The 15,452-nt window shown below is 39.0% G+C and overlaps 1 protein-coding gene across 1 annotated transcript in view; it reads left to right on the top strand.

Moving 5' to 3' along the window:
- CACNA1G (calcium voltage-gated channel subunit alpha1 G) overlaps positions 1–15,452 on the top strand; it is a 484,357-nt gene that overhangs the window by 331,168 nt on the left and 137,737 nt on the right. Inside the window, exons 10-11 of the mRNA XM_032212057.1 lie at positions 11,392–11,543; positions 14,435–14,620. Of these exons, the coding sequence (XP_032067948.1) occupies positions 11,392–11,543; positions 14,435–14,620 (338 nt within the window). The remainder of the gene's footprint in view (positions 1–11,391; positions 11,544–14,434; positions 14,621–15,452) is intronic.

Raw genomic sequence — 15,452 nt, 5'->3', positions numbered from 1 at the left:
ATGAACCTAATGTCAAAGCTTTCTTTCCCATAATGCTTTTGAGTCCTGGGTACTGTGGCATAAATATTATGGAGGACAGAAAGGTGCAAGAAATGACCAAAGGTGACAGTCAGATAGTCAAAAACCTTTTACCTTTATCTTTCGTTTTGTGTGGTGATGTCATGATATTCTGCCTTTATACAGATAGTCCTTGACACAACCATAATTGAGCCAATAATTAAGGCCTAAAGTCATGCCAGTCATTAAGCAGGTCATTATGTGACTGTGCCCAATTTTATGACTTTTTTTGTGGCCATCATTAAGTGAACACAGCAGTCATAAAGTGAACACCACGTTGATAAGTCAAAAGTTGCAGTTGTTAAATGAATCCCTTATCCTTAATGGGAATTTTTTTGCTGGAAACTGGAAATAAATGCCAGTTTTCTGCAGAAAAAAAAAACCTTCATAAATTGTAGTCACCGCAGGAATACTGCAAAGGACCCTAAATGCAGGGCAGTTGTTGAGCACACAAAATGCAATCACATGATTGCAGCCATCAGAACATCAAACCTGGGTCTTATGTAGCCCTTGGGCAAGTTTATTGTGACTTCAAATGGTCATTAAGTGACCACTTATAAGTCGAGGACCACCTTTAAACTTGCAGGTGATGCTGTGGCCCAAGTACAAAAGGGCACAGTTCATATTTCATCAGTTTGGCATATTATGGTTAGAAGCAGGTGCTCATGGTCAGAGACGTTAGAAAAACAGCTTAGAGTTTTCTTTAACAGCTAGAAATTAGGCCCACCTGTCTGGAAAAGAATAAGGCAAGCCAAGGTAGTGATAGAGAGAAAAATTGCTTCTTACTGGAAGCCGGGGGGAGGAGCCTGTCGCCGAGGAGGGCTCAACCGAGCTCCTCTCAGAGATCTGGTCTGTATATCTAAATAAGATCATAGATATCACCCCTTTTTGGCATAAAGGGGCAGGGAGTAGCTCTGTGTGCTAGGGTCTATTCGTAATTCACAGCCTTTCTCTTTTTTTTTGGCTGTGGACAGAGATTAGATCCAGCGTGAGCGGAGCTTTTATCTCCAGCCAGTTCTTCTCAGCTGCCTTTTTTTTGCAGCCCTAGACAGGCGACCCCCCCCCAGGACAAAGCAAAGTTGTTTGAAGCTAAGATTAATACGGGCAGGTCCCACCCCTGTGAGATTTATGCTTTTATTACTATCGTAAATACCAGCACCATTTGTCTTAGAGGCTTCTTTGTTTAAACGGACTTCAAAATGGCGATTTCTCTCCGTTGGTGACTGATAGGGGATGTACGTAGCCGGTTTTGCCTTCCTGCAGACCGCTCCTTAACAAAATAATTTTTTTTTGTTTTTTTGGAAACAGAGGGGAGCGAAAGCGCTGTTTATTTGTTTATTTATAATGGCACCCAGGTCAAAATCGAAGCGTCTCTCTACAAATGTGCCTAAAGAATCTGTGAATGAACTTAAAAAATTTACACTGGCATCGCAGCCCTTGTCTCCTACGCCCTCTACTGGAGAATTCTTAACACAGGAATTTTTTTTCAAATGTTTAATGATTTTAAACAAGAAATTAAGGAATTTGTATTGGAGCTATATGGTGATTTAAAGTCTAAAATTGACCAAATGAAGGCGAATACGTTTGCAGCCGTGTCTGCCCTGTCAGATTATACCGCTGAAATAGAGAATAAATTAGAAAGTTTGGAAGAGGCTAATTCTAATTTGACTACTAATATTCAAATATTACAACAAAAAATTAGAGACACTCAAGAACAGCTCGTTATGATAAACTTTAATAAGAAGGCATTCGCAATAAGAGTCAGAGGATTCTGCGAAAAGGAGCGAGAGAATCTGAAACAGACCTTTGTTGAAGCCCTCAGCCATGCGGTGGGAAGCCCGGGACTTAACTTTGATTGGCAGATTCGGAAAATTTATCGCCAGAATTCGTTGGTAGCGGAACAGCGACAGCTCCCGAGGGACATAATTATATATTTCTCCACAAAAGAATCCAGAAACGCGATCATGCAAAAATTTTACAATAATAATTTGAGAGTTGATGGCCAGAACTTGATTGTATTCAAAGAAATACCTTTCCAGATGTTAAAGGCAAGAAGGGACTATACCTTTTTAACTAAAGAGCTTAGAAATCATCAGATTCAATATAAATGGGAGGCCCCAGCCGGGATTACGGTCACATTTGAGAATCAAAGACTTCGTCTCAATTCTGTTTCGGAGGCTCGAGATTTCTATTACAAGACTTTGAAGGCGGGACTTCCTGATTCACTTGGAAAAGAGGAGAGACAAGCCGAAGGAGAAGGCAAGCAACAGACCACATGGCTGCAAGATGGAGGGGGTAGCTCCCCCTCCCTTGGAGAAGCAGAAAAGCGGAGTTTGAGGATTTAGACATTCTAAAATATTCACTAAAGTTGTGGATTGAATGGGGGTTTGCGACCTCTCTCCGGCAGAAAAAGCGGAATTTATTGGTGGGGTGATATTGAATGTATATATGTAAAATGCATGCAGAATGATTTACGCTGTTTAAATCTTGTTAGAAGGGAAAGTTTGAAGAGATTATTTTAAAATAGAAGGTAAACTGATTCTTGCTGAAACTATTATTTGAATATGTGGAATGATCTATGCTATTTAATTTTTATTAGAAGGGAAAGCTTGGTGAAATTATTTTGAGCTAGATTTTAAACTAATGTTTGCATAAATTTGATAGTGGCAAATATTTGAGAAGCAAGGGATGAGGGTAAAATGCATGCGGAACGATTTACGTATATTGGTGGGGTGATACTGAATGTATATACTGAATGATTTACGTTGTTTAAATCCTATTAGAAGGGAAAGCTGGTCGGGATCATTTCAAGATAGAATGCAAACTGATTTTTGTGTAAAGTAATACTTGATCCACGCTGCTTAAATTTTACTAAGAAGGGAAAGTTTGGTCAGATTATTTTGAATTATTGTTTGAAATTAAGGTTAAGAAAGGGAAAGTTTGATTATTCTTCTGTAAAGTAATATTTGAATATGTGGAATGATCCACGCTGCTTAAATTTTACTTGAAGGGATTATGTTTGAGTTAGATTGTATATGGATGTCTATACAAATTTGGATAAATGTTTATCTGAATACAAGGTTAAGGAAGAGGAATGGGAGAGTCTACAGGAGGTCGGGGTAAATAACAAAGAAGCAAGAGACGAGAATAAAATATAGATAGAATGACTTATACTATTTAAGCATAGATAAAGATGGGGGGCTGAGCTTAACACAAAGAGTTTCTTTTTTTTCCCTTTGTTCTCTTCTTTTTTTTCTTTTTTTTTTTTTTGGTTTTTTTTTTCCTTTAATATATTACTTTTATTTTTAATTCATACGAACATAAGATACTTTAGATAGAAGGCAGTGCCAGGTGTGGGCCCTGGGAAGTCGGGAGGAGTAGGGATGGGGATTTATGGGGGGTGGGTGGGTGGGTGTTAACATAGTCGCAATAAGAACAAGAATGCACTTATATACGGTTGTTCTTTTTTTTTTCCCTTTTTTTCTCTTTTCTTTCTTTATATTTTTTTTTCCCTTGGTTTATTTTACTTTTTATCAGATTATAATAAACAACACTTGAATAAAGGAATACACTAAGGAGGGAGGTAGAGGGAAAGAGGAGGGAGGAGTAAGGAAGGAGTAAGGGGAATGCAAGGAGGGTGTGTTGGGAGTAAGGGGAGAAGGAAGGTTTGAGGGGAAAGGGAAGTAGGAGGGGAGCGTTAGAGGGAGGAAAGGAAAGTTGGAGGGGGTAGATGGGGTGTATGGAGGATGGAAGTGTCAGGTGGGGTTGTGAATGATGAGTTGTGTTTTATTTTTTATTTTTTTTATTTATTTTTTTTATATATATTTTTCTTTTATAGCAAATACCCTGTATATAAGTGATTGTAAAATGGAATGTGAAAATGAATAAAATAGTTTTAAAAAAAATTGCTTCTTACTATATCAATATTTTATATATATATATTTATATTTTATATATATATACCCAGAATGACTCAGCAAGAACCAGTTTGGTGTAGTAGTTAAGGCATCAGGATAGAAACCAGAAGACTGTGAATCCTAGTCCTGCCTTAGGCACAAAGCTAGTTGGGTGACTTTGGGCCAGTCCCTTTTTCTCAGCCCTAGGAGAGAGATAATGGCAAGCAACTTTTGAAAAATGTTGTCCAGAGAACTGCAGGGACTTGTCCAGATAGTCTTTGAGAACTGGATATGACTGAACAGAATAACACAATATACTTTCCATAACGTGCCCATTGACCCCAGCCATTCGGTTGTTCTGCCTCAGAATACAGTTACTTATTGCAGTGAAGAGTTTCCTAGTGAAGCAAAATAAAAATAATATTTAGCACCACCGTTATTCAGATATTATGTCATTCTTAGCATCAATGTAATCACACAACCAAAGAACATGTAAGCTGACTACATGAATGAAGTTTGACTGGTGCAAAAGTGATTTTAGTCCAAGATTAAAACAACAATAAGACATATACCAGCCTGAGTGGCATGCAGCTTCGAATGCATAATAAATTAGTGGGATACTAAATTAAAAGGAAGATTTGCATTTCTATTGTATGAGATTTCTGTATTTGCTTCAGAAATAAGATGGTCTCCAGGATGAAAATAGTTACAAGCCAACTCCCTTGGTGCCAGCAAGATTGTAAATAAGATATTTTCTCTTTCAAAGTGCATGTTTTAATAAGGCAATTTGAAATGTTGCTACTGTACAGTTCGCCCGCTATATGAATGTGCAAGAAAAAATAAATATTATGTACTAATAAGGGCTACCTTCCTTCTTACCTCTAAGCCCTAGAGGAGACCATAATCACAGAGAATTGGGCAGAGAGATGCTTAGAGTCTGTTTCCAAATTGCACTGTCTGCAGTTTTGTAGAAAAGCTATGCAAATAACCAGGCCTGTCTTGGGCCCTTTTGTTCAGGTTTCTTTCCTAAGCAGCCTTCTGTGTAAAAAAACAACATTCATGTAGCTCTCTCCCATATATGCATTTCTACCTAAGATAAAGAGTAAGAATGGTTTGCCAGGAGGCTGGGAAGCCCATGAAGGCATTTGGAGTTGAGAAAAACACGGGAGACAGCCAGGATTGTGGTTCTCAAAAGTGGCCCTCAAAAGGGTTTTAGGGAATTGCCTATCACACACATGATGTTTCCTTTCCAATCTCCCAAGTCCAGGACTGGAACTGGTATTCTGGATGCGAATGAATGAAAAAAATATATAGCTAGGCAGCAGAGAACCATGCTTCTCCAGCTCACAAATCACATCCAGCACCACTCACCGTCCCTTGCTGGAATATTTGATGGGGCTCAGAATTTGAGAAAAACTGTTTAACATAAGGCTCTACATCCAACTGCAAACAAGTAGTCAGATTCCAGTATATTGAGATAACTGCTATCTTGATCTTAACTGGAAAAAGGAAAATAAAATAGTAACACTTTTCTTCATGTTGGTATTATATAACTCTGCATATCTTTTGCCCAGACATTTATTAAAGAGCCAAGAAATCCATGTTTTGAGCTGTAGCCTTTTGCCTTGCTCTAGTTCAGTTTTTAAAATGCAAAATAAAACAAGAATAATTTAGGTTCAATATAGAATTAAAATGAACTCTCTTTTTTTTCTTTTTTGAGAAATGGGAAATAATCCTGCACTCAGTCTTGTGGTTTAAACTCAACTGATTTGGGTAGCATTTAAGCAACCTGACTTAAAGGCCAGAAAAGGATTGTAGCCCTGACATGGACTTTTAATGGCTAAGTGCTATTTGTCTCTGCTTTCTGTTCCTGGGATAGGAAGTGGTTGCTCACTGATGTGGCAAGTGCATTTCCAGGAGCAGCAAGAGCTGAAATAGCATTACTAGCTCAGCTCTTCAAGGCATGGCAGCTCTGTAGGGTTACAGAAATCTTGAAGGTTGTCTGCTCTTATACTTCACTTGATGACTAGATTTTCAATATCAAATCATTCCCAAGAGGAAGAATGGAGGTACTTGAAAATGATCCTCCAGAACATAGATAACGTCAGAATATAGATGTAGAAGTGGGGGAGGAGGGCTGCTAAAGGTTCGCCCAGGTTCGGGAGAACCCATAGCTAATGTTATGGTTGGTTCGGAGAACCTCTAAATCCCACCCGTGGCTGGCTCCGCCTCACCCCGCCCCTCCAAGGAGTCTCTACGTGGCCCATTTTGGATGTGAGGTAAATGCAGGGCTTCAGGAGCCCAGGGGAGGAAGTTTTCGCCCTCCCAGAGGCTCAAGAAAAGCCTCTGGAGACTGGGGAAGGTGAAACACCACCCCCAGCTATGGTGCAGGAGGCTGACTAGGCCAGGCCACCATGGCCATGTCCAGTGGTGGGATTCAAATAATTTAACAACCGGTTCTCTGCCATAATGACCAGCTGGGTAGGCATAGCTCGGTGGTCATGTGACAATGTGGCCATGGCCAACTCACATCGATGGGCGCTTCGCCTTAGCTGTTACAATGTAATAAGGGTTAACTGGAGAGGCAGTTTCTGTAAGCAGGGCAATAAAGATGAGGCTAGAAACAACACCAGAATTTTTCCTTCCTGCCTTCCTTACAGGATTAGCCCTGTAAAGTGGGGAAAATATAAAATAAGATTTCTTCCAACAACCGGTTCTCTGAACTACTTAGAAAGTTACGAACTTGAGAAGAAGGCAGGGCTTAGCAGTGAGAAGACGGATTTTCAGGCTATTCCTGAAATTCCTCTATTCCGAAGGAAATTGGACGGTCCTTTTCGGACCCAAACTGTCCCGGAGAGACAGTGAAAGGTAGGAGGAGATCCAGCGACCCCAGAGACGTTTGCAAAGTCCCTGGGGGGTTGGAATTTAACCTCCTTTGCCAGTGGCTTCTGGATTAGCTGTAAGCTAACCGAAACTGCAGGTTGCCCCTAAGAATGGCGTAAGTGTTTCCAGCTGGTAAGATGATTTTATTACTCAGAGAGACACGGTCCGCATAAAAATGTAAGCTAATTGAAACCAAAGAACAGAAGAATCTAGCGGCGAATTGGATCTTTTTATGAGTTCATGGACGGTGGTTACCCTATTTCTTAAATGTTTTAAATGCTACTTACATGGACAAAGGAAAGATTACTTCAACATCTCCTCTGACTCTCTGTAAGTGGGCTGTAAACCAATTTACTATAATTTGGCTCCCTACAACTTGACACTTTTATTGCTTGGCTGTGTTGGTCTAAGATCAGATAAGATTGCACAGCTCCCAGCTTGTTTTTACTTGCAAATACCTTAAAGCCTCTAAAGAAAAAATACTAACTGCGTCACAAATATGGTGTCCGTGCAAGTTTCAAATGATTCATTTCAAATGATTTTTTCCACATTACAAAAGCTGTCTGACACGTATGATAGATTTGAAAAAAAACTGGACTATTTGCTGTTTTTAACATCAAAATATGAAGAAAAAAGTGAGAATGTTGAATGTTTGAATGTTCCTGAAATACAAACGAAGGATGTCAGAAATGAAGATTCTCAATTTGCTGACACTCCGGGCATCTGGTTTAAAGATTCTCAATTTTCTGACAATCCGGGCATCTGGTTTACTTCGGAGGGAGAAAGAGATGCAACGTTTGAAGGGGGGGCAGCCATACAGAAGATTTATTTCAAAAGACAGAGCGCAGGAGGAATGAGAAGCATTAAAGAATTTATACTTTATGAAACATCATTTGCAAAGCTTTCGATACCACCACTGAGAATAAAAGACAAGCTGAAAAGTGCAACAAGCGTAGGACAATGACATTATATGAGAGACATTTTAAGCAAAAAGGTGCGAAGATCTTCTTGTTTGGACTTGCTTATAAAGACGTTTGGAGAATTTGATCCATGAATGGCAATAGGATTAAGGAGGTTCTGTTATTGGAGAGACACAGGCTGATAGATGGAAGAATACAATTCAAAATTAGCTAAACCTAATTATTTTTATTTGTAATAGACATAGTTGAATAATAATTGATAATGATAGTAATGTATATAATGTGGAGTTGACATGATAAATAATAATTGGATATGAGAAGGGAAGGTTAGAAATATTTTTGGACCATATACAAAGGTTATTAATCACAATAATTATCACTATTAAAAAATAAAATAAAACTATATACAGTTAAATGTTAACTAATATGGGGAAAATGTTATGATATACGATATAATTACATAAAGAAAGGAGAATGATAATAAACTATATACATGGAAGATGGAATTTTTGGTATTAAATATTATGGATGTTTAGCTAAAACAGGATATGAGGATTTGATGTTAATAGAGGATTTTATAAACAAGTACTGTATATACTCGAGTATAAGCCTAGTTTTTCAGCCCACTTTTTGGGCTGAAAAAAGCCGCCTCGGCTTATACTCGAGTCAGTGAAAAATTTGCCCGAAATGGAGGAGAAAAAGGGGCGGGGCCATGCCGCTGGGTGACACTCGTGAATGGCCCAGTGCCCCTGTGAGTTTCCCCTCCCTCTGTGTCAGTTTGCCGCGCAGCGCGCACCGCACCATCCCCCCTCCTCACGTTCTAATGTAATGCAGGGCTGTCTTACGATTCCCCTTCCTCCCCCTCCTGCCGCTCTGCAACGATGTCCCACCTCCTCCTTGTTATGGCAAGCAGCCACATAGCGATGTCCCACCTCCTCTGGTACAGTGATCCAATGATAGGAATCACTGTGCCGTGTGTCATAGGAGGCGGGACATCGCTCCCGCGGCTGCACGGGACATCATCATCACAGCGGGACATCAGCATCATGAGGTGAGTGAAGTATTTCATTGAATACACCGCTAGTTTACTGTTTTTCTTTGAAATAAATATTCAAAAACATTATTGGTATCTATTTTTATTTTTGAAATTTACCGGTAGCTGCTGCATTTCCCACCCTAGGCTTATACTCGAGTCAATAACTTTTCCAGTTTTTTGTGGTAAAATTAGGTGCCTCGGCTTATATTCGGGTCGGCCTATACTCGAGTATATACGGTAAATGAAATGCTAGCATGTGGTTATGGATTAAATCTTTGGCATAGTTAAGGATGAAAGATGTTTAAATAACTGTAGTCAACTAAAAGTGGAGGTATAATGATGTTAATATGGTAAAGATTTGAGTTAAGATATTTGAATTAATATGAATTAATGGAAGAGATGCACCAAAACATGTTGTAACCAGCTGATATACTTTTTTATAATATATACCTGTGGTTTTTTTTTTCTCTTTTGTTTTTTCTTTTTCTTCCCTGCCTTGTTTTTTGTTTTTTGTCTTTTTTGTGTTTTGATTTTTTCCTTTCCCACCGGTGTGGGCATGTGTTGTTTATGTAACAAAATAAAAAAATTAAATAATAATTTTTTAAAAAAAGAAAGTTACGAACTTGTTCTCCCGAATAGGTGCGAACCGGCTGAATCCGATCACTGGCCATGCCCACCCAGTAACTGGGCAGAGAACCCCTTGCTGAAATTTTTGAAGCCCACCCCTGTGTAGAAGGAGTCCCACAGTCAGAGTAACCCAGGTTCAAGTGATGCCAGCCCACACAGTAAGGCAACCAAACCCTAGTTAAATGAGCTAAGAGACATAAAGTACTTCAACAAGATCCCAACTGTGAGTGCAGGTGTATCTTTTTCTGATTTGATGTTCCCTTTGCTCCCGTGAATTTTAGGAAGACTTTGTCTCAAAAGCCTCTGGCAAATGCCAACTTAATTCATCATCAGTTACATTCCAGAGATATCCAGAAAGTAGACTGGCTGTCCAGTTTTTTGTGGTGGAGTGTTGCACTGAAGGCAAACAGGTGAAAAGGCACAGTTTATAGGTATACTTGAAAACCAACCAAAAGATTTAGATGTGCATAAAAGGTGCTTTAAAGTCGGACTTGGCTGTCTAATACTCCCATTCTCCAAAGCTCTCGGGGGTTGCAGAAACCTAGAGTGCTGAAATGCCATCAATCAAGTTGACCCAGTTCAGCATTATAAATTATGTTCAAATAAATTCAGTTAGACTCAAACACATAATAACATATTTTTCTTTTTTAAAGTGTTGGTAAAAACTAAATGCAACTGTGAAGCTGCAGATCTGAACCATTTAAACTATAAAATGTCAATTGAACCCAAGTGGGACTGGATAGTTTGGGGTCTGTTAGTGTTTCATATCCTCTCTGCGGAGTTTGGCCTGGGGACCTCAGACCTCAGTACATTATCAATCAGTAAATTGAGGTCTAGGTTCTTTTGCCTTTTAACACTGAACACTTTCGCCTTTTAAAACTGAAGTGTCAATGTGATATTTCTAAAATCCAAAACATCATCTGCATGTTTATAATACTTGTTTTACCTGAACACCTTTCCCTAGAGGTGAGGTAAACAGAGAAACCAAGATGGGCATATAAACTATGTAGATGCACCCCTTTTATCAGAGCAAGTGATAAAACATTGAAGAGAATTAGATGTTGTATAGCATAACCCTGCAGTTTGCTTTGCTGCAAAAAAGGAAAGGTGTTTTGGTTGCTCTTACTATAGCAGCCATTTTGTGGAACCATTTTGTTCATGAGGTTCCATAAAAATGGACCTCTCTGGAAATGTTTTTTTTTTCCTATGCTGCTTGGGAAAACCACCTTTGATTCATACAAGGGCTGCAGGTCTACGGAGATTCTCAGTCATCCAGGTCATGGTTGTCCCAAAGATGCCTTTTCAGGAAGTAACTGGACTTTCTTTTTTTCTTTGAAGACATTTTGCTTCTCATCCAAGAAGCTTCTTCAGCTCTGACTGGATGGTGGGGAACTGTCTGCAAGGAGTATAAATCCTTCTGTTCCCCACCATCCAGTAAGAAAGACCAGTTGCCTCCTGAAAAAGCACTTTTGGGAAAAGAGCTGTAGGGCTGATAGTTCTGCAGTTTCTCAGTTGTTATTCCTCAGTTGTATGAAGCACAAGAACACCATTGTCTTAGCATAGGGCACTGCATCTTCCAAGCCTTTGTGTGTGCCTTCCCTCTCCTCAGCTAGCACTGATTTTCAGGTAACAGGCTGGTGTAACAGTTTGCCATGATGAGAAATGGCATTGCTTGACTACTGCTGATTTGTCATTAAATTGTTAAGGTGATGGGAAGAAAGAGGATATGATCTAGGAAGCAAATCATATCAACTGTGTCTTGAGTTTTAGGATTAGTTCTGACAATGGTAAAGAAGCTCCCAGCACTGCAAAAACAGGCAACGGATGGCCCAAGAGATTCTTTTTCCGTTCTGTCTCGTTGTCTGATATATTTATGAATGTTACAACTTACATGACTAGACATTTCTTGGTATTTCACAGCACACAGTTTATTAATCTTGACAATTTTATTTATCCTTGATTTTTTTTCCAGCCAGAAGAACTCACCAATGCTCTGGAAATCAGCAATATTGTGTTTACTAGCCTCTTTGCCCTAGAGATGCTTCTGAAGCTTCTTGTGTATGGCCCTTTTGGTTACATCAAAAATCCTTACAATATCTTTGATGGAATCATTGTAGTGATCAGGTAATTAAAACCAAGTTTTCTTAATTACCATAAGTAGTTGCAATCTATAACATTTAATCCATTTATTTATGCTAAGACCACCTTATTTTAAACTGATTTCTTCCAACTGGATTGTGCAATAAAACTGTGGGATTTTAAAAAAATGGGTTGAAATAATATCTGTGTGTTTTTTCCTCATGTGTTGTATATGTTATGTTCTCTGGAACTGCTGACAATTCTAAGAGTTATAATTCATTTGAAGGATGTCTAGTCAAAATAAATTATTTTATGACAATACCTATGGTTATATTTACCTGAAAACACACTAATTGGCTTCTTGTTTTGAGGAGGAGTTATAATGTTTAGTACAGGGGTGCCCAACATCGGTCCACAACATGCCAGAAACTGATCCACGCAAACAAGTGAAGTCCCATCTGCAGGATGCAGGCAGCACATAAAACCACACCCCCTCTGGTCTGTGGAACAAACCCTCTCCACGGAGCCTATCCATGAAGCCCAAAAGGTTGGGGGCCACTGCTTTAGTACAGAGGGGCTATTCAGTATAATCCATCCACCACTATTGTTTTCTTTTCAGATAACACTCACTATAAATAATAGGCCTGGAGACAGTACTTGTTTACTTTATATATACAATACAATAGCAGAGTTGGATGGGACCTTGGAGGTCTTCTAGTCCAACCCCCTGCCTAGGCAGGGAACCCTATAACATTCCAGACAAATGGCTATCCAACATGTTCTTAAAGACTTAAAGATATCTAGCTGGCCCCTTGCACATCTCTTTACAAAAGAATGAAAGATAAGATTTGTACCTGCCAGTGTAAGAGAAATCGTTCAGCATTGAACAATGATTAGAACTGAAGTAGAAAAAAATATGGTTCTCCGAAATGAAGACTACAATAGCAATAAGCACTTAGACTTATATACCGCTTCACAGTGCTTTACAGCTCTCTCTAAGCGGTTTACAGAGTCAGCCTATTGCCCCCAACAATCTGGGTCCTCATTTTACCCACCTCAGAAGGTTGAGTCAACCTTGAGCCGCTCAAAATCGAACTCCTGGAGTGAGCAGTGAGTTAGACTCCAGTACTGTATTCTAACCCCTGTGCTACCACAACTGTTTGCATATCTGCTCAAAGTATTGCCCAAATGCTAGCTATTGCTGATGGATACTACAAGACAGCAGACCCCAACCTTTTTGATATCAGGAATTGAGTTTCAATTTTTTCACAGACTTGAGGGTGAGAAAGGAGGAACGTTCAAACTAGATCCTGCACATGCACAGTTTCACTTACCCACTGCTACTTCCAGCTGTGTGGGCTGATTCCTAACAGGCCACCGACCAGTGCCAGGCCACGGACCAGGGATTGGGGACCCCTATTATAAGACTATTGCCTTCTTACAATTCTTTATTTTAAAAGGACATTTGGTTCTCCAAGCACTGCTTCAATAAAGGACTGTACTGTACTCTGTAAATCAAGACATATGGATACCTCATTAACATGAATTCCCTGAAGAAAATGCAGGGCAAATTATATGTAGTTTCTATTTGCAGAATTCCAATCGAAGAAATCCATTAATAATGTTCCCCATGCAACATTTATCCTCAGAGCACCTCTGTATCTGCTTTTCTACTTCGGTGCATTTTTAGGGCACATAACAAAATCTGTTTGAGTGCATGCAGGAATTTAAAAAATAACAACAACTATGAATACCTTTCCCTGGTTGTTGTTGTTTTCACAAATCCTAAAATCATTCAAAACATTGAAATGTATGCAATTCTTCACTGGGAGTGTTTTTATGGAAACTTCCTTTGGAAGTTCCTCAGCAATCGTAAAGATTCAGATCTTTTTCTCAAAGATTTCCAACTCTTCATCTGAATATTCTCAGTTAAAGAAATATGAGCAGAAAAAGCTTTGTCAGTGAATGAATGGCCATATATAACAGGGCTATCAAGCTCGTGGCTCATGGACCAGATGCGTCAGTGGCTGGCCACGCCCACACCTGGTTTAGCAAGGGGGGGGGAGTCCTGATACATCATGTGACACCATCGTGATATACAACATCTTGCTGGGCTCTGTTTCCTTTCAGAAGCTAATTTATTTTTTTAAAAAAATCTTTATGATTGAAACCAATGTAAGAAAATTAATGAATATTATCCAACTAATTATTGATTTGGGAGATAAGCAGAAAACCAGTCTGATTTCTGAGTTGGAGGATCTACAGCCCTCCCACAATACTGCCAGCTTTATTCTTTTGTGTCTTTCTTCAATGTCAGAGTTTCAATGTAATAAAGAATTGCCTTCAGATGCTGAGAAAGAATTGCTAGGCTAGATTTCTCCCTCCAAGGAGATATTTAAATTCAGAGATAAAATTCTGAATCTGATGAATCCTATGGTCACTAGGACAAACCTCCAAAGACAACAGACGTGTGATAATAATACAGGTAATCCTCGACTTATGGTCACAATTGAGCCCAACATTTCTGTTCTTAAGTGAGATAGTTGTTAAGTGAGTTTTGCCCCATTTTATGACCTTTCTTGCCACAGTTGTTAAATGAATCACTGCAGTTGATAAGTTGGTAAACATGGCTGTTAAGTGAATCTGGCTTCCCCATTGATTTTACTTGTCAGTCATTTGGAAAAGGGGATCATATGACCATGGGACACAGCAAGGGCCATAAGTATGAACCAGTTGCCGAGTGTCTGAATTTTGATCACAGAATCATGAGGCAAAGATCGTAAGTGTGAAAAACGGTCATAAGTACCTTTTTTCAATGTTGTAACTTTGAATGGTCACTAAATGAACTGTTGTAAGTCAAGGACTACCTGTAATTAGCTCTCGAAAGCTAATTTATTACATTAGTATTAAATATATATTCTCTGTTTTCCCCCTAGTGTGTGGGAGATTGTTGGACAGCAAGGTGGAGGCTTATCTGTTTTAAGAACCTTCCGTCTTATGCGAGTTCTAAAACTGGTCCGGTTTATGCCTGCTCTTCAACGCCAATTAGTGGTCCTCATGAAAACAATGGACAATGTGGCCACCTTCTGTATGTTACTGATGCTCTTCATCTTTATCTTCAGGTGAGTTAATAATAATAATAAAAACCTCCTACCTGAGCATTGGGACTGTTATCAGAGGCCCTGCTCTGAGTGCTTTTCACATGCTGCATTTTAGCAATTGAGAATAGATGTTTTTAACAATGTTCTCCAATTCTTTAAAATAGTCCACCAATTTCTCTTTTATTTGGATGCCAGACAGAGATATTTATAAACAAATAAAATTAAAAGTATTCAGCCTTTTAATTTTCCTGTACTTCTTAGATTATTTTGTTGAACTTCTTAGTGACTTTCTTTTACAGTATTTTAATTTATTATTGTTTCATTATATTTTGTTTTGGATTTATTAGGTTTCTTGCTTATTTCTGAAAACCTTTTCCTATAGGGCAACTAGTACATTTTAAATATGAGTAGATTAAATAATCATTTGTGATTCTAGGTTTGTTATATTGCAACTTCTGTGTAGCAACTGCCCAAAAAGCCAACACAGTCTAGGCTGCATAAACAGAGGGATAGAATCAAGATCACGTGAAGTGTTAATACCACTTTATAATGCCTTGGTAAGGCCACACTTGGAATACTGCATTCAGTTTTGGTCGCCACGATGTAGAAAGATGTGGAGACTCTAGAAAGAGTGCAGAGAAGAGCAACAAAGATGATTAGGGGACTGGAGACTAAAACATATGAAGAACGGTTGCAGGAACTGGGTATGTCTAGTTTAATGAAAAGAAGGACTGGGGAGACATGATAGTAGTGTTCCAATATCTCAGGGGTTGCACAAAGAAGAGGGAGTCAAACTATTCTCCAAGGCACCTGAGGGTAGAACAAGGAGCAATGGGTGGAAACTAATCAAGGA

The sequence above is a fragment of the Thamnophis elegans genome, chromosome 2, assembly GCF_009769535.1.
Source record: "Thamnophis elegans isolate rThaEle1 chromosome 2, rThaEle1.pri, whole genome shotgun sequence".
NCBI lineage: Eukaryota > Metazoa > Chordata > Lepidosauria > Squamata > Colubridae > Thamnophis > Thamnophis elegans.
Note: the sequence above shows the minus strand (reverse complement) of the source record. Positions and strands in the feature narration are given on the sequence as shown.